The sequence below is a fragment of the Thamnophis elegans genome, chromosome 12 (genome assembly GCF_009769535.1).
Source record: "Thamnophis elegans isolate rThaEle1 chromosome 12, rThaEle1.pri, whole genome shotgun sequence".
Classification (NCBI taxonomy): domain Eukaryota; kingdom Metazoa; phylum Chordata; class Lepidosauria; order Squamata; family Colubridae; genus Thamnophis; species Thamnophis elegans.
This window is the reverse complement of record NC_045552.1, coordinates 25,413,805-25,437,644: the sequence shown is the minus strand read 5'-3', so window position 1 is coordinate 25,437,644 and position 23,840 is coordinate 25,413,805. Positions and strand designations below refer to the sequence as shown.

The 23,840-nt window shown below is 43.1% G+C and overlaps 1 protein-coding gene across 1 annotated transcript in view; it reads right to left on the bottom strand.

Moving 5' to 3' along the window:
• SMAP2 (small ArfGAP2) overlaps positions 1-23,840 on the bottom strand; it is a 53,987-nt gene that overhangs the window by 5,589 nt on the left and 24,558 nt on the right. The window contains exons 2-7 of the mRNA XM_032227876.1: positions 10,484-10,617; positions 8,305-8,390; positions 7,184-7,262; positions 6,292-6,372; positions 5,449-5,527; positions 702-796 (exon numbers count right to left, since the gene is read on the bottom strand). Of these exons, the coding sequence (XP_032083767.1) occupies positions 702-796; positions 5,449-5,527; positions 6,292-6,372; positions 7,184-7,262; positions 8,305-8,390; positions 10,484-10,617 (554 nt within the window). The remainder of the gene's footprint in view (positions 1-701; positions 797-5,448; positions 5,528-6,291; positions 6,373-7,183; positions 7,263-8,304; positions 8,391-10,483; positions 10,618-23,840) is intronic.

Genomic DNA, 23,840 nt, shown 5'->3' with positions numbered 1-23,840 from the left:
AAATAATGAATGATTCACATCTTGCTAAATCAAAAATGAAAAAGTACATCATCTTGATACTAATGTTAGGGTTCCAAAAAACACCCCCAACAAAAGAAAATTCCCAAGGCTTGTGTTTCCTCAAAGTTACAATTTATTAGAGATGTAATGTTGCCACATCTGGGAAAACCCGAATCTGAAAGCTTCCAGGTTTTTCCATCCAGTTGAAAGTTCAAGATCCTGCCTCAACACCCACAAGTCCATCACATGGTCCAATCCTTCATCGCCACGAAGAGAGATTCCTCCCATTCAGTTCCGGCCAGGTGCAGAGACAAAGATGACCTTGGCTTTCTATGAAGAATGTTATTATGGACACATATCGCCCAACTCCATATAAGTCCCCCCTCTCATTTTCCCACAATAGAAAGTAGACAGTAGAAAGTGTGGCAGACCTGAAGTCCAAAAGAAAAGATGGCTTGCAGGCATGACAACTATTTTACATAATTATCTGTAAACTCGGCTGCTGAATCTCTCATTGACTGAAAGTTTAAGCATGACTTGAACATTACTGAACATTTCAATTAAAATTTAGAACTCTTTACTTTTTTTATCATACTTGTGCTTACATCCAAGTGTAGTTTTAGACTTATTTTCCCTAGAATATTCCTGTGAGATAGCGAGGCTCCAGCTCAAGGTCCCCGCCATTAATGTAACTTTCTCACCTTTCTCTCGGTACCCAGGGATCCAAATAGGTCCAAGTCTTTCTCCAAACAACTGCTGGCTCTTCCATTGGGGAGGGCAGTTGAAACAGGAACATCTGGGAGAAAAGGGAGGGGGAGTTGGTATCAACTGGCTTCTTGAGATCACCCAAGGGATCGCCTTCCCCGAATTTCTTCCCTCCAATGAGTTGGATCTCCATACCCAGAGTCGAAGGCTAAATTTGATAAGCCCAAATATGATATTGTGAAGTCCAAATCAAGTCCAATTCTTTATCTGCTTATAACCAGTGGTGGGATTCAGGCAGTTCGGGTCAGTTTGGGCGAACCAGTTGTTAAATTGCTGGCTGGCCCTGCCCCTTCCTGCCCTGTCCCTTCCAGCAGTCTCCCCACGCTCCGTTTTGGCTCCTAAGTAAGTGTAGGGAGGTCTAGTAGGTCCAAAATGGGGCTCAGGGGGGAGGGTGCTGCAGCCCCTCGTGGCTCGTTTTGGCTTCCAGGGTGGTGCAGGAGGCCGAGTGCTGCCTGTCACAACCCCTGGCTATGCCCACGATAGCCACGCCCACCCAGCCGGTCATTTAGGCAGAGAACCGGTTTTTAAATTATTTGAATCCCACCACTGCTTACACCTAACAGACGGAATCTTGCCAGACTAAAGCTATAACCTTCAATCTAACCAAATAGATATCCCTTGGGAGAATCTAGGCTGTGGATACTCCAAAGCTTTTCCTCCCCCAACCAATTCAGTTTAGGAATCTACGGTCTGTTGTCTTGGGCCTCTCTCTGGAATGTGCTGCCTTCTTCCTGAGAAGCTGTGGTGTGATTCCCAAGACACCCCCCCCCCCCAAAAAAAATCTTTTATCCAGTTGTACATTCCATCACAGCCTTCTATATTGGACCGTCCCCAGATATTGTGGAAATAAATATGTAACTGCTAGGGTAGATTTGGACAGCAGAGAAAGATCTAACTTTTCAATTTTCGGTTCTACTTTTCTCACCAATGCCAGCTCCCCTATAGTGGGCTGTATGCATTCTATTGCTAATATAGATCACATTGATTCTCTTCAAGCTGTATAAATTGCAGTGCTATTCTCCTGTTTTACATTTTTTTGCTTGTGTTACTGGCACGGAGGACAAGAAGCTGTACTGAGTAGTACGAAGTCTCATCATTCTCCCCCTGAATCCTTATTCGGCCACAACTCCTTGTTTTTGAGATTTCATCATATCTTATAAGTGTGACTTGGCAGCCATCACCATCACACCTGGCAAGCCGCTTTGGGTTTGGTGGAAAAGACGAGATTCCTGGAAAGCTACATCATTGCCAATATCACATGGACACGGCTGTGCCCTGATGCTGAGGTGGAATTTGCTCATTTTCATTTTTATATGCAGAATTCAGCTCCTAAACTATAATATAGAGATTATCCCTTACCCTTGCCCTTTTCATACCAGCTGAGATGTCACCGTCCTTTAACGGCAATCATTCTGGTGGCCTATTTTCCCTTTTTTAGATTCAATTTTTCACCACATTTCCTTTGCACAGGAAATACTCAGCCCTCCAAACGCAACTGTGAGCGAGCTGCCTCCCAATGAAAGAGGAACTGAAAAGCTTTCCAGCCCATGTCTATCCTCTGCCACTGGTATGTTATGCAACTTTAGGTTAGGAAATTTGGGACTGCTATTTGCAAAGTTTTTGTTTTGGAAATGTTGCAGTACTGCATTTTCAGTGGGCCTGGCGGGAAAAAGACGTTATAAAAAGGATTCCACTCTGGAAATCTATCTGCCCTGTCATTTTAACTGCAACCTTGGACTAACCTGATCCACGAACTGACGAAAACCACTGGGCCAAACCATGGCATTCTAACTTACTGCAAAGCATTCTGGGATGTTGGCAGGAGTACAGGTAAAAAGGTAAAGGTTGCCTCGCACATATGTGCTAGTTGTTCCCGACTCTAGGGGGGAGGTGCTCATCTCTGTTTCAAAGCCAAAGAGCCAGTGCTGTCTGAAGACGTCTCCGTGGTCATGTGGCCGGCATGACTCAATGCTGAAGGCGCACGGAACGGTGTGACCTTCCCACCAAAGGTGGTCCATATTTTTCTACTTGCATTTTTTACATGCTTTTGAACTGCTAGGTTGGCAGAAGCTGCGACAATAGCAGGACCTCACTCCATTATGCGGCACTAGGGATTCGAACTGCCGACCTTTCTGATTGACAAGCTCAGCGTCTTAGCCACTGAGTCACCACATCCCTTAGGAGTACAAGTAGTCCTCACTTAACAACAAGTGACTTAGTGACCATTCAAAGTTACAATGGACCACCTAAAGGGTACTTGCGAACCAACTTCAAAGTTACAATGCCCACCCATCCTTTTGGTCACATCATTGCATTCTGGGCACTTTGCAGCCAGCTTCTGCAGCATCCTGAGAGACCGCCTCCTGCCATTTACCTCCCAGAGACCTATAAGATCGCACAGATTAGGCCTCCTCCGGATTGCATCTGCCGGTCAATGTTGGCTGGCGACTCCCCGGGGGAGGGCCTTCTCTGTAGCTGCTCCGGCCCTATGGAACGATCTCCCCTTGGAGATCTGGACCCTTACTACCCTTCCGGCCTTCCGCAAAGCGACCAAGACCTGGCTGTTCCGGCAGGTCTGGGGCTGTTGATTTATCCAGCCCCATCCGAAGCTATGAATGTTGTGGAATTTTAATGTTGTTAGGTTTTTTTTTTTGTATGTTCCCCCTTCCTTTCTGTCTGTAAGCCGCCCTGAGTCTCTCGAGAGTGGGCAGCATACAAACCCTATAAATAAATAAATAAATAAATAAATAAATAAATAAATAAATAAATAAATAAATAAATAAATAAATAAATAAATAAATAAATAAATAAATAAATAAATAAATCCATATGACTCTGTTTTTTTTTTACTTTTTTTTTTGCTACCTTCTTGTGTTTACTTCTGGTTCTGGCAAAAATCTCTTACTGGATAAAACAGATCCAGTTAATGAATGCTATGCTCACTTAATGACTATTGCAAAAAAGGGCACCTGTTGTGACCTGCTCAAAGACCACAACAACTTACAACCGTTAATTCCAGGTTTAATTATGATTGCTAAGTTGGGGACTACTGGTAGTTCTGGGCCTCCTTGTCCTTCCAATACAAAATTAGGCTCAACATTTCCCTGCATCTACCATAACTGAAAAAATCTTACTACACAACAAACAATTATTTGTTATTAATGACCTCCGTGATGAACCTCCATGTTCAAGAAACACAAATAACCGATTTAGCAGAAAATAGTGAAATCACAGCCAGTATTTTGGGTTTCGACTCTTCACACCTCTCCTCCCCCAGATGGAAAAAGACGTGCTTACTACTGTATTTTTCAGATTATAAGACGCATCTTTCCCCCCACCCCAAAAAAAAGAGGGTGAAAATTTGCGTGTGTCTTATACACTGAATGTAGCCTCATCCACCGTCCCCCACTCTTTGGCCTCTGCCTCCCAGCAATTTACCTCCTTGCAGCAAACAGGGAAAATGGGGCTTGCAGAGGCTGCAATAGGCTATAGCAGCGATGGCGAACCTTTTTTGGCTCGTGTGCCATAAGCGGAGGAGCACAGAGGGGCTGTGCGCAGGCGTGTTGCATCCATAATGCAATGTGCTCCCTCCCAGCGCGCATGCACACATGACAGGAGCTCCCCCCCCCATTTTTTACATGCTTTTTTTTTTAATAACTGTTTTTTTACATGCTTTTGTTGCCCTCCCCAGGCTTCCGGAGACTTCCTTGACAGCTCTGGAAGGCAAAAAACGACTCTACAAGCAAACCAGAAGTCACTTCCAGTTTGCTTGTAGGGTCCTTTTTCGTCCTCCGGAACCTTCAGGGAAGCCTCCGGAAGGTCCTGAAGGCTGTGGAGGGCTTAAACTGGCCATTCCCGAACTTCCAGTTTGCCCGTAGGGCCAGTTTTTTGCACTCCGGAGTCTTCAGGGAAGCTCCTGAAGCCTCCGGAGGGAGGCTGTTTTCACCCTCCCCAGGCTCCTATAAAGCCTCTGGAGTCTGGGGAGGGCAAAAAATGGCTTTAAAAAAGGCTGAACTCAGTTAGCCAGCGCGCATGCCCAGTGGCCAGCTGACAGGGAGATGCCTTGCATGCCCTGACAAATGGCTCCACGTGCCACCTGTGGCACGCGTGCCATAGGTTCGCCATCCCGGGGCTATAGCAATCCCTGCAACCTGAAACAGCTGATTGGGAGGTGCTTAAACTGAAAGTGCTCCACAAGGCAAATTACTGGGAGGTAGATGCAGATTTTTTTTTCTTGCGCTAATCAGGCTGTTTGCTGCAAGAAGGTAAGTTAATAACTATAAATGCCTATAGAATGTTCAAATTTTTAGACTTATTTTTTAAAGACTGCTTTATTATTGTTCTAGGCAGCTTAACAAAATGAAGAAGCTTTTTAAAATAAATGCTTGATCTGAAGAGGGCCAGTGCTATTGTATCTTCTTTTAAATAGCAGAGAATAATGTATACTTCCAGAAAGCACATCAATTTTTACACCATCTGTACAAGTATAGTCTAAGATGTAACACTACAAACAATGTATATTGTCTGTACTGTTTGTTGCAAGGAGGCAAATTGCTGGGAGGCAGAGGCAGATTTTTTCTCCTTGTTTCCCAAAAGCTAGGTACTCTGAAAAATACAGTATTTATTCAGCAACAATGCAACAGGTATTTAGAAAAGAAAGATGCGTGCCAGCAGTGCTCTTACCAAGTCCCAGCAGGTCTATGACTGGTTCCGAGGGTCTGGAAAGGCTTTTTGTAGTTTGAAGATCTTCTTTCTTCTGAGGCTGAAGGAAGCAGAAACCACCAAAATCCTTTGATGCATATTCCATGAAAAAAGAGCAGTTTTCTCTCTTTTATATCTTCAGAAAATGTTTCAGGAATGCTCATGGATTTTGAAACTCATTCTCATCCCAATGTTCAGCTAGCCAACTTAAGGCAGTTGGGCTTTGTCTCTCTAAGAAAAGTATTTCTCAACTTTTGCCAACTTGAAGATAGATGGGCTTCAATTCCCAGAATTGCCTTGCCAGCATATGTTGAACCAGGGAATTCTGGGAATTGAAGTCCACCCGTCTTCAAGCTGCCAAGGTTGAAAAGACGGTCCTAGATTATTCTGTGGATGTTGGCAATTCATGCAGTTGACAATTGTTAGCATTGAGGGGTGTAAAGTTTGTAGCATCTGCACAAACCTGCCCTGAAAGCTCCCTGATATCTGGATAAGAATTAGCCTCCTGATGCTCTCATTCACACAATGAATCGCTCCATCTAGTCTCTCTTCAAAAGTCAGCAGGCGGCAAATATGTGAGGTTCCACTGTGTCATTCACAAAATCAAATCTGCTAGATAAATAGCTACCGAGTGCTGAGTGCTGGTAATAAGATTTACTTGGATTTCTTCCTACCTGCCAAATGAAATGGACGCAGGAGGGGTGCATCTCATTTCAGATCAGTCTATTGCTCAAGGGTGAATCTCTCACTGAATAATATCTCTAGCTCCCTTCCTCCCCACAAGACGCCAGAAAGAAGCCAGAAATAACCGTAGCCACACTTTACCATTTTGACTTTCTCAAAGATAACTGGCTCCATTTTTTTCCCAGTGGCTGCTTCCTTCTTCCATTTTTCATCCTTTTCTCTCTATGAACAAAAACACTCAAAATGGTGAGAAGGCAAGCCAATTAATTCATCAGAACAATTTTCTTTCTAGGTCAAAGGGAAACCTCCCCTGCTAAACTTCATGGGACTCTCAGTGCAAAAGACTTCCCAACCCAACAGTGTGGTTTGCACAATCTTTTTAATTTGAATTAACACATTTTTTTGGGGGGGGGGGGGTGTTCACATAGTACCTTCAACCAGCATCTCTCAGACTTGAATGCATGGATTTTTATCCCCCAGAATTCTGGGAGCTGAAGTCCATGGATCCTAAAAGTTGCTATGGTTGAAAAAGACTCTCCTAAACCCTAAATTAACCAAAAGGGCTGGTTTTTCCACAATATGCTAAATCCTTCCTTCAACAGAGTGATCAAAGTTAAAACCAGGCAAATCTCATGAAAATGCATTGCCAGGACTTTCTTTAACCTGGTAGAACTCTCTGTCTGTCTGTCCATCTAAAAAGTTCTTTTTTGACTGCTTCAATCTAATTTGTTTCTTCTGTGTACAGTAAGTAATTCATATATCTTTTTTCCACAGCATCCTTCTTAGAAGAAACTGAAGATGACATCAGATTCAAAGAAGAGGATGACAAAACAGAGTGTCAGAGAGATATGGGTATTTTTTTAAACCTGTTATGGGCTCTGCCCCATTCACTATTTCCTATATCCCTTCCCATAGAACCTTGAAATAATGGGATCATTCACAGAATAAAATTGTTCAACCTGCCAGTCAAAATACTGGATGGAAACAGAAGAGCAAAAGCATTTATGCATTTATAACCAACCAACCAACCAACCCGTAGCATGTTGATGTCGAGACTTCTGTCCAGGTACTTCTTCTTTTCATATTTGTCTCTGATAAAGCTCTCCACTGCTCTGGGAGGAAGCTGGATAAGGATTAATAAATCAAGAGCAGGTAGTTTCGCTACTAAATTAGATGCTGCAATAATTTTGGAGGTAACCATCAGACTGTAGTTAAGCTAACCAGAACTGGCCAAGGGGGTGGGGGTGGGGGGAATTGTTGTTTCCACTGTGATAAATAAAAAATCTGGACTGCCATTAGATTGCGGCACAAGTTATAGAAAACTCTTAAGCATCTGCTGCCATCTACCGCTTTTTGTGGATTTGCAGCCCAAATAATGGTAAATCTGCAGTTGTGCTCCAATCCAGAAAATATGGTAGTTTTGTTTCTAATATGCAAAGATTGACAACAAATTATAGGATAGATTAGGACTGTCAATATCAATCTGTGGCCATGGGCAAATAAATTGTTCCTGTCAGCATAGATGTGCTGATTTTATGAGTTACCTGCCTCCATATAGAGCAGTGCCCAAACTTCACAATATTAAGATGTATGGATTTTATCTCCCAGAAGTCCCAAACTTGGTAACTTTAAGATGTATGGAGTTCAGCTCTCAGAATTCTCCAGACAGACAACCTGGCTGGGGAATTCTGAGAGCTGAAGCCTCCCAGAATTCTAAGTTGCCAAGTTTGAAAATACTGATCTAGAGCCATCCTTTTGTTCCATGCAAAACTGTTTTAAAAGTTACCTCCAGCAAATCCCAGTGGTATTAACTTAAGTGAGGGGGAAAACCCCCATCCTAGACCAAGGCAACAGCAATTCCCATTCATACTGTTGCTAAAAAAACAATATGCAGCCTCCAGGATTGCGTAGACTAGAGGGAGAACACTGCAGACTGCATCTCCAAGTCGGGGTTAACCTCTGAGGTTTGGTTTTCCAGAAGATCCTCACTAACAGGGAAATTCAAAATTCATCACATCAAAATCCCCAAAAAAGGCTGTAGACTCCAAAAGGGTTCATGCAGAAACTGATATGGAGATATCCCCTTCCCACACTCCCTCCAGTGATGCTAAGTCATCCATCTTCCCATGGGGACAACAGGCAGAGAAAGGATGCTGGTCTGTCTGGGGTCGTCTGAAGTTCTCTGGCAGGTAACCTTCGTAAAGGCGATTTGCTTTCCCATTTCCCATTTCTTGCATGCACTGGAATACAAAATAGAAAGTCTGTGTGATGTTGTAGAATTAATTAGGCTTTCCTTGCATTTGTTTCATTTGTTTGAATTAACTCCAGGAAGTAAACTTTTTTTATATTTTTGACCTTTAAAAACTAAAGCATCAGGGGGAAAGGGAAATTAATATTATTGTTTGCCAAAATATTTATAGAATGGTGTTTGGCCATCAACTTGCAGTGGACGATTATGATGACTTTGATGACTTGGTTATGATGACTTGGTGGTTAAATGGATTCTCAGTTTCTATCAGATCAGCAGAAAACTGCATTTGGATCTACTGGAAGGAGCAGTTACAGTATATTCCCTCACCAATCATGGTGATTTTATTTGATAAAATGGCAGGTCTAACGTAGCATTCTGAAATGATTGTAGTTAACTCTAAATCAGCTTCTCCGAGCCTTAGAGGAATGGTGAAGAAAGCAAGGGGTCTTTATGAGCCCCATGAATGTGTCTCCTTAGACATTAGAAAGAAGGCGAAATGAGATCAGAAATGGAGATGCCAAATATCTCAGGATATGTGAGACGGGATAGGGAGGAGAAAATAAAAACTGTTCAAATAATTTACATTAAACCCTGGGATTACTATTGGATATGAGGCAACCCTATTCTCCAAGGCACCTGAGGGTAGAACAAGAAGCAATGGGTGGAAACTAATCAAGGAGAGAAGCAACTTAGAACCGAGGAGAAATTTCCTAACATAGAACAATTAATCAGTGGAACAGCTTGCCTCCAGAAGTTGTGAATGCCCCAATACTGGAAGTCTTTAAGAAGATGTTGGATAGCCATGTGTCTGAAACAGTATAGGTTTTCCTGCCTAGGCAGGGGGTTGGACTAGAAGACCTCCAAGGTCCCTTCCAACTCTGCTATTGTATTGTATTGTATTATGACTACAATGCTATTTCTTTTAATATTTTAATGTAATAATGACTAAGGCATAGAAAATGGGAGATCATGAATTCCAGTCCCATCTTAGATACAAAGCTAGCTGGGTGATCCTGGGCTAGACATTTTTTCTCAGCCTCAGGAACAGTCTTTCTCAACCTTTCTCAAGATACCGTGTTTCCCACAAAATAAGTCTTCTTTTGTTTTGACCCCCGATATAAGCTCTTGGCCTTATTTTCGGGGAGGTCTTATTATTTTTGAGATGCAGGAGGCGGTGAACATGGTCACCTCATGGCTGCTGCTGTGTTGCAATATTTTTGGGGAGGGCTTAATATCTAGGAAGGTCTTGTTTTCAGGAAAACAGGACACGTGGACTTCAAATCCTAGGAGTTGAAGTCCACACCTTTTAAAGCTGTCAAGGTTGAGAAACACTGACTAGGAAAGACTCAACGACAAAACCAGTTCTGAAAAATCTTGCAAGAAAACTGCAGAGACCGCCTGCTGCCAATTACCTCTAATAGACCAATTAGATCCCACAGATTAGGCCTCCTCTGAATTCCATCCGCCGGCCAATGCCGACTGGCGACTACCCGGAGGAGAGCCTTCTCTGTGGCTGCTCCGACCCTCTGGAACGAGCTCCCCGTGGAGATTCAAACCCTCACCACCCTCCAGGCCTTCCGCAAAGCCCTTAAAACCTGGCTGTTCCGACAGGCCTGGGGCTAAAGAGCTGTTGCCCCCGCCTCGAATGGTATGACTGTTGTGTGTTTTTAAATTATGTATTGTTATGTTTCGTATTTTTTATTTCCTGTCTGTACCCCCCTTCCCTGATTTGAATTGTGAGCTGCCCTGAGTCCCCTTTGGGGAAAAGGGTGGCATATAAATGTAATAAAAAATCAAAATCAAATCAAAATCAGATACTGTCCGGGCAATCTCTGAACCTCAGAAACAATTTCTGAAGAATGCTAAATGTGTATACAGATTACTCCAGATTGGTTTTGTGGGGAAGTCTCTGGAAGGTAGAAAAATGAGAATCTAAGATTAGTTGACAACTGGATTCTCTACAACTCGCATTGTCTAGTGGCAGGATGTTTATATGAGGACAGAAGAGCATTCCACTAATTTTAGAACTGCACTCACACCTATAACTTTTCTCTTATGCTGCTGGCAAAAATCTATACTGACCTGTATCTGTTCTTGTGTCCATTGGTCCAGATTGACAGATTTTACTCGAGAGATATGGACTCCCAGGTTCCTGTGTATTCCAGCACAGCGGATGCAAATGAAGACACCAATGTTCCAGGAGGCCCATCTTGGCCCTGTGAAAGTACAAGGGAAACGGTCACGAGAGTGGCTGTGAGCTTCTGGGCGAGATCTCTCTACCAAGAAGCTGCTACAGGTAGAACAAGTCACTTAGCAACACTAGAGGTTATGATGGACATTTGTGGGGGCATTAATGACTGGGATTGAAGTTCTGATAGCCACTTCCACCAGTCATACGATCATATTTTTGGAGCTTGGCAACTGGCCTGAATTTACAGCTGCTTGCAGCATCTCGTGGTCATATGGATGCAATTTATGATGTTTTTACCTGGAAACTGACATTAACTTTTGGTTTCTGGAAAAACAATGTCCATTGTGGACAATGGATTCAATAAACAATCAGTGATTCACTTAATGAACCGTGGTGGTGCAGTGGTTCGAATGCAGGACTGCAGGCTACTTCTGCTGACTGCCGGCTGCCAGCAGTTTCAGCAGTTCGAGTCTTGACTGGCTGAAGATTGACTTACCCTTCCATCATTCTAAGGTGGGTCAAATGAGGCCCCAGATTGTTTTGGAAGCAATGTGCTGACTCTGTAAACCGCTTAGAGAGGGCTGTAAAGCACACTGAAGCAGTATATAAATCTAAGTGGTATTGCTAATGACCTCTGCAATAAAAGTTGTAAAAATTGGGTGCAGTCACATGGTCACCTGCTTAATGACATACAGCTATCACTCTTGGTTCAATTACGGTCTTAAATTGAGGACTACCTGTACTGTATAAGTGAAAGAGGCTGGAGCTTTCAACTATGGTACAAAACTGGCTTTTAATATTCATACTAAGAAACAAACTCATCATCTTGTTGAAAAAGTAAGGATGGAGACACAATCTACCTAGCAGTGGTGAAATTCAAATATTTTAACTACCGGTTCTGTGGGCGTTGCTCAGTGGGCATGGTAGGGAAAGGATACTGCAAAATCTCCATTCCTAACCCACTCTGGGGCCAGCCAGAAGTGGTATTTGCCAGTTCTCTGAACTAATCAAAATTTGTGCTACCGGTTCTTCAGAACCTGTCAAAACCTGCTGGATTTCACCCCTGATTCAAAGATAAGGTATTAAGCCACTATTCAACCTGCTGAATTTCATCCCTGCTACCTAGGTTACTGTTCTAAAGCCCAGGAGTGGGGGAGGGGGGAAATCAAAAACAGGAGAGCAGAGAGGGGAAGGAAAAAAAACTACAGCTGCTAATTGTCTTTTTCAATATTGGGTACAAAATCTGCTCATGAATAGATCATCACTACGTGTACCAATATTACTTAATCCGTTATTTGAGGCATGACCTTCAGAGCTTCAGTTTAGTTTGAACAAGAAGAAGCATCATTCAACCAAGGCAAAATTAGAGCTCTTATTGAAAGGGCTGATGGTTTTAAAAATGTCAAAAGGTGGGCACAGGATGACACCCAGAAGGACTATTATCCTTTTCGTACTTAAGTGGAGTTTTCGTGGCTGGGTGAGAGGCTGAACAGAGTGTGTACCCCTTGCAGATTGCAGGCAGATGACTGCTCTTGACTTACACTCTCACACACACACTCTTGTAAATCTGGTTATTTTGGGGCAGAGGGAAAGGAAAATCGCCTTTGTTGTTGGCATTCTTCCTCGTGCGCTAGCCAGGAACAGTGGTGCAGATGGAAAGAAACAGCGACATGAAGCCACAAGGTGCCATCATCCCGTTGGCTTTGAATGCTCTTGAAAGAGAACATTTCATGGTTTGGCTTAAATTCAGGCTGCCATAAGATGCAATGCAGCTCCCGGAGAGGCTTTCCTGGGCTGCCAAGTTCTTGAAGGACCGGAGTCAGTTCTTCAAGTCCACAGAGAACCAATCTACATGTAGGAGTGGGTGATTAGGATGCAGAGAATCCCGAATATTCCGTGCCAATCTGGGTTGTAAATGCCACTGACGTTCTTTGTTAACTTTCAGTTTGGAAAAACTTAACTTAAAATTCTGGGTTTTGGAGACCCACAGAAAGCTCCAAGAAGAGGAAACTACCATGTTTTCCTGAAAATAAGACACGGTCTTATTTTCTTTTGACCCCCCCCCCAAAAATAAACACTTGGCCTATTTTTGGGGAGGTCTTATTTTTGAGGTGCAGAAGATGGAGAGCGCAGTCACCTCATGGCTGCTGTTGTGTTGCGCATCGCTGGGCCTGCCATTCTTTTTGCAGCGGCCATTACATGACAGAAGGAGCGCGGTGGCTAGGGTTGCGGGAGCGGCCATTAGGTAAGGGTGGGAGGGCATAGGGCATGTCCTGCCCTTTGACCTCACCTCACCTCGTGTTGTTTGCGCAGCAACCAACCAGAGGAAATGGCGGGGACTGACTGTGCATGTGTTTAAATATTTTCGGGGAGGGCTTATTTTTTGGGAGGGATTATTTTAGGGCATACGCGCATAATCCTAATTGATCTTATTATCCAGGGAGGTCTTATTTTGAGGTAAACAGAATAGTTAAGAAATATGACTTGTTCACAGACAAGCCAGATTCAAATCAGAGACAAAAGATCTAATGGGATACAAGACTTCTTGAAAACCGCTACTTCGATGCCCTCTCCAGTGCACTAGAAGCACACCTGAAGGGCAAAGGAGTTCAGTTTGGAGAAAGCTGCAATACCCAATGGAACCTAAAGGCGAATTACTGGAATTGGCCAATTGTGGCATTTCCAGGCCTGACTTTGCTGTAGGAAATGAGTCTGGCAGGACTGGAGTAAGGATTACATCATCATCTGTGAAGCACAATGAATGCAAATGTCAGAAGAGAAGACCTGCAGTGTAGGAGTGGTTTAGTCAGTGCAAGAGTCACTTCTGTGTTCTGTAATCTTATCTCACTCACACGGCACCATTTCAGTTTCTGCCTCTTTCAAAGAGCTGCTCTTTAGGGATCATCTGACAATGTCAATCCAACTGCAGAGCAGCAGAGAGGAAGTGCCAAAAAGGAAAACCTCAAAGCAGATCGCATTCCAAGAGAGCTCTTATATCAGATCCAGCAGGTCAAAGAAACAAAAGAGGAAAAGAGAGACTCAGATTTAACACACCGAAGTTGTACTTCCAGCTTCAAGAGCCAGCCAGGAATCACAAGGATGGTATAATTCAGATTGACACTTTAAAGATTAGCAGCAGAGATTAAACTCTGATGCGGGGACTCCTGCCAGCTCTTTTAAACTAGGATACCAGGTTCTTCCCAAATTTAAATACCCCCCCTACCACCACCACATTTTAGCAGACTGGATTCATTACCCTTTCAGTGAGGAATTTCAGGCTGGTTGCCAACATTTCTCTGCCCGCCTCTGATATGCACAGATCTTGCAGCATGATTAAATCACCTTGCACTCCTGCAGCATGCCGTTATGCACTTATTCTCTAAGTGCCTCTGCCCATTCCAAGCCCTCTGAGCATTCTGCAAGGCCAGATCAAAATTCCCGAGGGACAGTGTTAAATGGGGATCATGTGAAGGAGGGGAGGGGCTGCCCCTACCATAAAGTCCTACCGTGACAGGTATGGAAGATCCAGCCCATCTCAAGGCAGTCTTAATATGGTCCTACCAGCCCATCTTCTATTTATCTTCTTTTTAAAGGGGTGGGGGTGGGTGGGAGGAGACAATCCAGCATATTTCCAAAGAAATTCTGCATTGCAGCCACTCTCTGCTTTTATTTTCCACAAATGCCTGCGAGGTGTAGAGGTGACCCAAGGATATTGCTGCAGGGAAGTCCGGTTCTAGAGTAGCTTTTCTCATCCTTGACTGGGCTTAGCTTAAAGGAGATGTGGACCGCGACTCCCAGAACTCCCCAGTCAGTTTTGTTGATTGGGGAATTCTGGGAGTTGAAGTCCTCACCTCTACAAGTCCCCATGGCTGAGAAACACTGTTCAAGAGACTCATGCTTTATCATGTAGCAGCCCTTCTGGTGTGTGTTTTGCAGAATTTCATTTTATTTTACTGGTGAGTGTCTGGGCTCCCATCTTGTTTATTTATTTTGTATTGTGATATATGTTATATGTCTTGTTGTATTCGGGTCTTTTCCCGTGTAAGATTGAGATTGTCTTGGCAACGTTTCGGCAAGTTCTCACGAGGTGATCGGATTGTGCGTTTAAGTAGCAGCTGGTGTGTGTTTTTTTCCGGTAGATGGTGTGTCCTAGGGAGCCATTGGGTTTTTTTGTAGATTAGGACATCCAGAAAGGGAAGTTGATTGTTTGCTTCAATTTTCATATTGAATTGTATTTTGGGGTGTAGCCTGTTGAGATGTGTGAGGAAGTTGTCCAATGGCTCCCTAGGACACACCAATCATTCCACTTATTGAAACAAAGCCAGCACTCCACACACACACACCAGCATTTATAGAAAGACGGCAGCTCCGATCACGCTTTAAGCCCAAAATCCAGCCTGAAGATGGCAAGTGAGACCTCGCCGAAATGTTGCCAAGATATGTATGTATGTATGTATGTATGTATGTATGTATGTATGTATGTATGTATGGCTAAGACACAGCTTATCGATCAGAAAGGTCGGCAGTTCAGTGATTCAGATCCCTATTGCTGCATAACGGAGTGAGCTCCCGTGACTTGTCCCAGCTTCTGCCAACCTAGCAGTTTGAAAGCATGTAAAAAATGCAAGTAGAAAAATAGGGATTATCTTTGGGGGAAGGGAACATCGTTCCATTCACCTTTGGCGTTTAGTCATGCTGGCCACATGACCACGGAGACCTCTTCGGACAGCGCTGGCTCTTTGGTTTTGAAACGGAGATGAGCACCGCCCCCTAGAACCAGAAATGACTAGTATGCATGTGTGGGGGAACCTTTACCTTATTGTGTTATTTGTGTTTATCATTTTCAGTATTCATTTTATGCTAAATTGTAAGCTATACAAAAATGTCTGGGAGTTGGGCACCACCTATAAAATACGTACATATCAACATACCTGGGTAGCAAGAAGCAAGAAAATGTATGATGACATGAAAAGACAACAAGATGGATAAAAAAAATAGTCAGGTATAATTTTTAAAAAATGTTGGCAACCCTGTCTTTATTGAAATTCACTGTCACTAAACTACACTCAACTAGGGCTCATACACAATGTTAAAGAGACTTATTTTCATCTCAGATTAATTTTTGGGCTTTCCAACGACACCCAACTCACAATCACCAAGAAAAGTCCCTATTGCCTGTAGCTGCTTCTCTTGACGAATTATATCTTGGTTTCCATTATGCAAATTCTCTACGCTTTAAAAAGTCAAGAGAGACCAAATGCAAAACAAAAGCAGGAAATTCTTGATGTGCTTCTCTAAAAAAGGAGAAAAAACGCTTGTCACGTAACTTCACACATGATACACAGGGAGAAAGTTTCAATTTTGCTGTAGCCGAAATGGGCCCACAAGAGATCTTCAGAGAATATCTGGAATGCAGGCACTCACCTGATGCTTTCTTGCTACTTGAAAACAGGGACGATATTATGGGGAGACTTTTACAATGCTCTTCCCAAGAATTCTATAAAAGTCCCAAATGTCCTTCTGTTCATGTTTTAAGATATTCAGAGGCGGATGCTATCCTACGTTTGTTTGCTGTGGGAGCACAGGAAATAAGTTATCTTGGGGCCTGGTTGTGTGCCACATCTTTAGGAAGGTCCACTGACTCCTTTACTAACACTGTGTTCTGACCGAGGCTTCCCAAGAGCATGAAGCAAACTCCTTGTCCCGACAACCCCCCCCTCCACTTTTTAATTTACTGTGAATTCTGCCAAAGTCTTTCAAGGGAGGATTTACAGCCACAGACCTTATCTGGCGTAGAGAGCTGCCAGGGCGATATCTGCAAAACCTGGCAAGGAATCTGGGAGTATCACGAACCAATTAAGCGAATTAATTGTCTCCTGCAAACTCCACTCCCCTTTTGCTCCTCTTTTATTTCCTCTGGGAGAGGCCATTCAGCGTCCACCTGTGGCCTTACTCCCAAGTCGACCCCTGTTCTTTAGCTGTTCCTTTCATCTGGCCACTCTTCGCACACGCACACTGGGAACAGGCTCCAGCTGTTCATCTGCCTCACTGATATCTGACTCTGAAGGCAGCTGATAACTGGCATACGGCCCTGGCCCCCTCTCTGCCTTCAACACCAAGCCCTCATCAGAGCCTTCCCCAGACTCCAGGACTGGCCCATGTTCCTCCCCAACCTCCTCAGAATCTGCTGCCAGCTCTGCTGGTGGGCCACAACACAGAGGTAATCCTCAACTTATGTCTAGTCACTTAACAACCATTCAAAGTTACACAGACTTCCCCAGAGCTATTTACAACCCATTTTCGAACTTATAATGGCAGCATTTTGGGCACTTCGGCAATCAGTTCCCTTTTACGGCCATTTGCAGAATCCCGTGGTTCCCTGACTACAATTTGTAACTTTTTTGCTTGTTTCTGGCATTTATTTCTGGTTTCCAGTAAGAAAAAAAAAACACTGGGGAAATTGGATTTGCTTAACAATCACATTATTTTCAACAACTGCTACAAAAAATGTCAAAAAAATCAGGTCCAGTTATGTGATGCCCGGACTCCTGACCACAACAACTTATGGCTTTAATTCCAGATCACGGTCATATGTCAAGGACCATCTGCATTTTATTACCCGAAGTTGTTGATGCTGGCTTGTGTATTTTTGAGTAGTGCCTGAAGAGCGGCTTGTGCTCCAGGGAGCTTGCCATGCGCACTCTCAGCCGGATTCTCTTCCTCCTGCCTCTTCTCCGATGCCGCTGTGGCCAGGAATGGCTTCTTCGGCTTCCTCACGATCCTCTGGCCACGTGGAGGCAGCGTGGGCGCTCTGGGGCGTTTGGAAAGCCCGGTTCGTCGCTCAACCCCTGAGGTGAGCAATGAAGCGCTCCAGCGACTTACAAGCCTCAGCGGTTAGGGCTGCTTGCTAGAGGCTTTTGCCTGTCTTCCTGCTGCCCGGCCAAGGTCCTCACTGAGTGTCTTCAGATGTGCTCAGTGGCCAGGGCAGCGTGCCGCCCCAGGGGGCTAGTGGCAGTCCTAATCCTGCAGGAGGAGGCTGTGCGCGGAGCAGGGAGGCAAAGCTCGACGGGTCCAACTGACTTTCCCTTAGATCCTAGTAAATTGCTGGAGATCCAGAATGCGCAACCTTTCACGATCGATTGAGTCAGAAAAACTGGGGATTCCTGGTGCCAGGGGGTGTTGCCCAAAGAGCTTATCTGACTCAATCCAATCACGAGAGGATAAGGTCAACCCATTCTGGATACTCCTCCCCCCTCACTATGGAGAATTAAGCATTTTACAGGTTAGCTGCTTTCAATAAAGCTAGCCAGACATTACTGAGCAGGAGTAGCATTTAATTATCTTGCATACTTGATTACAGATGTCGCTAGAGTAAACGTTGGTCTGCAAAGTAGATGATTAAGAGCCGTACAAATGAAAAGAAATAGCCACTTCCATACACCGTGTTTATTTTTTAAAAAATGGCCTCCATGTTAGCATCAGAGGATTTTCTCAAGAAACTGTGCATCCTAAACAGGATGGCGAGAAGTACAGGGAGTGCTCGATTTATAACCATTTGTTTAGTGACTGTCTGAAGTTATGATTTTGAACGAAGGGACTTATGACTGGTCCTTGCACTTATGATTATTGAAGCATCCCCACAGATATACGATTGTCAAGGTGGGTGCCTGACAATCGGCATATATTTATGTCTGCTGCAGTCACATGTTTGCCATTTGAGGCCTTCCCAGCCAGCTTCTGACCAGTAAAATCAATTGGGAAACTCAGATTTACTTAACAACCACATGATTCATTTAATAACTTGCAAACCAATATTAAAATCAGGCACAACTCATTTAACAACCAAATAGCTTAATAATGAAAATTCTGGTTCTCATCATAAGTCAAGGACTTTGTTGTTGTTAGTCACGAAGTCATGTCCGATCCATCGCGACCCCATGGACAATGTTCCTCCAGGCCTTCCTGTCCTCTACTATCCTCTGGAGTCCATTTAAGCTCATGCCTGCTGCTTCAAATCAAGGACTACTTGGATCCTAAAATGTACTTTTAAACTTGAACGCAATTTTTATTTGGTACTCTTAAGATTAACTTTAAAGAAGTTTTGAAGAACAGTAAAGATCTGGATTGTTTTTTTTTTGTTTTTTTTTGTGGGATGCCTGGTGCTCTCTGAACATGGTTGTTTTCTTGCAGATGTCTTATTATCCAACGTTTCACATCTGAAAGAAAATAAGAGTTCAGGGACCGCAGCGTTCATACCGGAGCTACAAATATTTTCTTCTGTTAAATCAATTTCTTGTTCATCCTCCTCCTCCTCCTCCTCCTTTTGGGAAATTATTTTGGCATCTGCTATGATTTTAGTTGAAGGAAGAAAACTCACTGTAATAGAAAGGCAGTCCTCGACTTACAACAGGTTATTTAGTGACCGTTCAAAGTAACAAGGGCAAAGAGAAAATTGACTTGTGACTGTTTTTCACAATTGCAACCAGGTGCTTGGCAACTGCTTTATACTTACGACTGTTGCAGCGTCCCCGATCATGTGATCACTTTTTACAAGCAAAGTCAATGGGGAAAGTCAGATTCACTTAACAACCAGTTTACTAATTTATCAACTGCAATAATTCACTTAACAACTGTGGTAAGAAATGTCATAAAATGAGGCACAAGTCACTTATCAACCTAAATTTTGTTGGGCTCAACTGTGGTCATATGCTACCTATACCGATATTTGTGCTCTTGAGACTCTGCATACAGGATGCACACCATCTCTGACACAGTAACAAAGCAAAATCAACATTGCCATGACTGATGCTGGGGCTACCCAGAAGGAACAATAGATTAGAAACAGAATACAACTGCATTGCTACTTGATCCAGCAAGCCAGGAGTTGTGCCTCTTGTAAAGCAATTAAACAAAAAGCAGCAGCGTGCTCTGCAGTGACAGCTGAAAGGCTGATTTTTAAAAATGTAGAAGGCTGGAGCTGAGAATTAGCAAATGGCTCAGAATCCATTTGGAATCACTAGAAATGTGAAAGGCTCTTTGGGGCTAAAGCAATACAATAAAGAAAACCAGAAACAGAGAAACAAGATAAAAGGAGTAGATAGACCTAAAGCCTATTTTTCACAAGAATAATTGTGTAACAACTGAAGAATAATTTAGTAACAACTGAACTAAAATTGGAAATTCATGTGTACGAACTGTATATCTTGGATATAAGCAGTAGATGAAACAGTTTGGCTATTAACAGCATTATTCAAAAAAGCCACCCATATGATGTGCTAGTTTCACAAGGCCCCAAAACACTATCCACATCACATTTGCAAGAATAACAAGGCAGAAAATTCAGAAAACAATTTTCTAGTGGTGTAATTCTGCAATGAATAGTAATATCAGTGTCAGGCCTGCAGTCATCTTTTATTTTGGATCTTTGGCCTGTCACCCTTTCTATTATTTATGCATTTTCTATTGTGGGAAATGGGAGGGGGATTGTATGGAGCTAACTGATATGTAGCCATAACAAAATTCTTTCTAGAAAGCCAAGGTTATCCTTTGTCTCTGCACCTCTGCACCTGACTGGAACTGGATGGGTGGAACTGCCAGCATGGCAGTGGGAGATTGGAGCATGTGATGGACTTGTGGATGTGGGGGCAAGATCTTGAACTTTCAACTGGGTGGGGAAAACCGGGAAGCTTTCAGATTCAGGTTTTCCCAGGTGTGCCAACATGGCTCTCTTAATAAATTGGAACTTTGAGGAATGTTTTGCCTCGGACTCTGATTTAATTTTGGATGCTATTTGAAACCCTGAAAATCAGCTACAGTATATAGGCTGTAGAGACAGATTTCAGAAATAATTTTGTTAAAACTCTGACCTTTCCCTTAATAGCTTTAATTCTACCCTTATCATTATTTACAATTAGAAAACCTTGCTGCCTGAATCTTAAATAACAGAGACAAGGCAGTTGAGTAACTGCTCCCCTAATATTGACCTAATATTAGGTCTAATATTGATGTCTTAGCCCAAGCAGGGTACTAGATGTTCTCCACAGAACATGTGTTGAAGCTACTTGATGTGAAAAGGTGACAATTTCTGCCAGCTAGCAAACTGAAGGAGAGGATGGTTCTAGAAACTGTAATTTTTTTAATCTTTTAATCTTTGAAGCCAATTCTCTAAGGCAGCCTTCCTCCTCCTTTTTTTCTTTACTGGCTGAGGCTAAAGAAAAGATATAGCTAGCTCTTTTTGTTTGAAGTTAAGAGGTTATTGAAAAAAAATCTTTGCAGTCATGACCACTAACACTCAATGCCTTTTCACTTATGCCCAAGTCATCTCTTGGTTGGATTGCTGCAATATGCTGCACACGGGGCTACCATTGAAGGTATTTGGAAATTATAGCTGGTACAAAATGCTGTAGCACAGACAGTTCTGGAGGCCTTTCAGGTGGTACATGCTACATGGCTCTTATGCAAGCTGTCAGTTTCTCCTAGGCACACTTCAAGGTGTTGGTTATCATCCGTCAAGCCCTTCATGGTATGGGACCAGGCTCTCTGAAGAACTTTCTTGCATCAATGGGATTGGTTCACCCCACTCAATTTGGCTGAAGGGCTTGCTAAAGATCCCGTCAGCCAAGAAATTTCATCTAATGGGGTCTAGGAGAGACACCCCCCCCATTCTGTGGCCCTTGCCCTCTCGAACACCTTGTAACTGGAAGCGAGATCTGCCCTCACCTTTCTGGCTTTAAAACGTAGCTCTGCTGGTTGGCTAACCCAATGGGTGTGTGTTGGAGATGGCTGATTGAGAGAGACACAAAAGCACACGCCCATACCCTTCGTGCTCTTGGTTTTTCATCACTTATTCAATTTTATTAATTCTAATGTTTTAATGCTTTTATGTTTATGCTTTTATGCTGTTATAAGCCGCCCAAAGTCACTCTGGATATCGAGGCAGGAAGCATAAACGAACAAGCAAAAAGGAAAGAAATGTCCTATAAGTGCATGTTACAAAACGCCAACATGGACCCAAAGCAACAAAGCTCATTACACATTTTTAGCGGTCTTCCTCAGCCTGCAAGAATCACCCTTCTTAGTCAGGATTTGGGGAAATAATTCTAGGACTTGCAGTTGATTACATCTGAAGGAGACCAGGTTCTCAGGCTATCCCACTGCTCTGAATTGCTGGGATGCTAAAATATAATTGAGGGACAACATTAAATGCCACAATAGAGGAATAATTAATATAAAAAAGCCACCGACTTCCGGGGGGGAGGAGCCTGTCGCCGAAGGTGCTCAACGGAGCCCCTCTCAGAGTTCTGGTCTGTATATCTAATTAAGATCAATAGATATCACCCCTTTCTGGCAGAAAGGGGCAGGCAGAAGCTCAGGTGCTAGGATTTATTCGTAGTTCACAGCCCCCCTTCTTTTTTTTTGGGCTGCGAACGGAGAAGAGATCCAGCGTAACTGAGCTCTTATCTCCAGCCAGTTCCTCGCAGCTGCCTTTTTGCAGCCCTAGACAGACGATCCCCCCCCCTCAGGACAATGATAAATTGCTTAAAACAACTTAAGGCTAACACGAGCGGGTCTTACTCCTGTGATGTTTTTTTTTTTTATATAACTATCTAAACACCAGCCTTGTTTTTCCTTTGATACTTCTTTGTTCAACCGGGTTTCAAAATGGCGTTTTTACTGTGTTGGTGATTGATGACGTAATTAACCGGCTTTATCTCCCCGGAGATTGCTACTCATTAACAAGCAAAGTCTACAAATAATTTATTGAACTGACCAAGTGAAGACACTGCTTATCCGTTTATTCTCAGCTTTTATCTATAATGCCTCCCAGGTCTAAGCAGGCAAAAAAATCCCCCCCGCATGTGCTTAAAGAACTTGTTAGTAAATCGCTGCCTTTGCCTCCTACACCCTCTACTGGAGATTCCTTGACACAGGAGATTTTTTTAAAAATACTCAATGACTTTAAACAAGAAATCAAAGAATTTGTGCTGGATTTATGCGATAAAATACAGACTAAAATTGCCCAAATAAAGGTGGATATGTTCGAAGTTACGTCTACTTTGACAGATTATATCGAAGAAATGGAGACCAAACTGGAAACTTTGGAGAAGGCTAATTCTAATTTGACTTCCAACATCCAAGCATTACAACAAGAGATTAGAGATACTCAAACACAACTTATAATGATAAATTATAACAGAAAGGCGTCTGCAATAAGAGTCAGAGGACTGCCCGAAAAGAAAGGAGAGAACTTGAAACAGACGTTTGTAGAAGCTTTCAGCCATGCGGTGGGAGGTCCGGGATTCAATTTTGATTGGAATATTCGAAAAATCTATCGCCAGAATTCGTGTGTAGCAGAACAACGACAGCTTCCAAGAGACATAATTATATACTTCTTCACAAGGGAATCCAGAAATGCGATCATCCAAAAGTTTTACAATAACAGGCTCCGAATCGATGGCCATGATTTGTTTGTCTTTAAAGAGATCCCGCTCCAGATGTTGCAAGCAAGGAGAGGCTATACTTTTTTAACCCAAGAACTTAGAAATCGTCAAATACAGTATAAATGGGAAGCTCCAGCTGGAATCACAGTTACACTCGAAAATCAAAGATTTCGTATTAATTCTGTCTCGGAAGCCCGGGACTTTTATTATAAAACTCTGAAGGCGGGGCTTCTTGACTCACTCGGAAATGTGGAAGGACAAGGTGAAGGAGAGACAAGCAGCAATTCACTTGGTTACAAGAAGGAGGGAGTTGTTCTCCCCCTACTGGAGAGGCAGAGGAGCGGAAACTGAGGATTTAGTCATATTTATAAAGCAGCGGGACACGTGGTTATAAGGCAGAGGGTTGCCTTTTCTTTCCAGAAGGGCAGAAGAGTAAAGAATATAGATCCAGCGATGTCTTTAAAATACTTTCTAAGCTCTTGGACTGATTAAAATTTTAGGATTTCTGTTTGGTATGAAATGGTAAAGTTGTGTACTGATGAGGCATGGAAAGAAGCATTGCTTATGTTGGACAGATATTATACGGGACTTTTATAAGACTTATTTGAATCTCAATCCAAACTGCGCATGAATTGTTTTCTGTGAGGAAAGCGGGGACTAAGATTTATTTGAATTGCGGTTTGGGATGAATGGAGTCGGGAGGAGTGGGGCAGAAGGGAAGGTGGAGCGGGATATCGATGAAGGGATCTTGGGATTGAATGAAGTGGTATGGATTTTGGGCACACATTTTACGGATTTATATACTTGA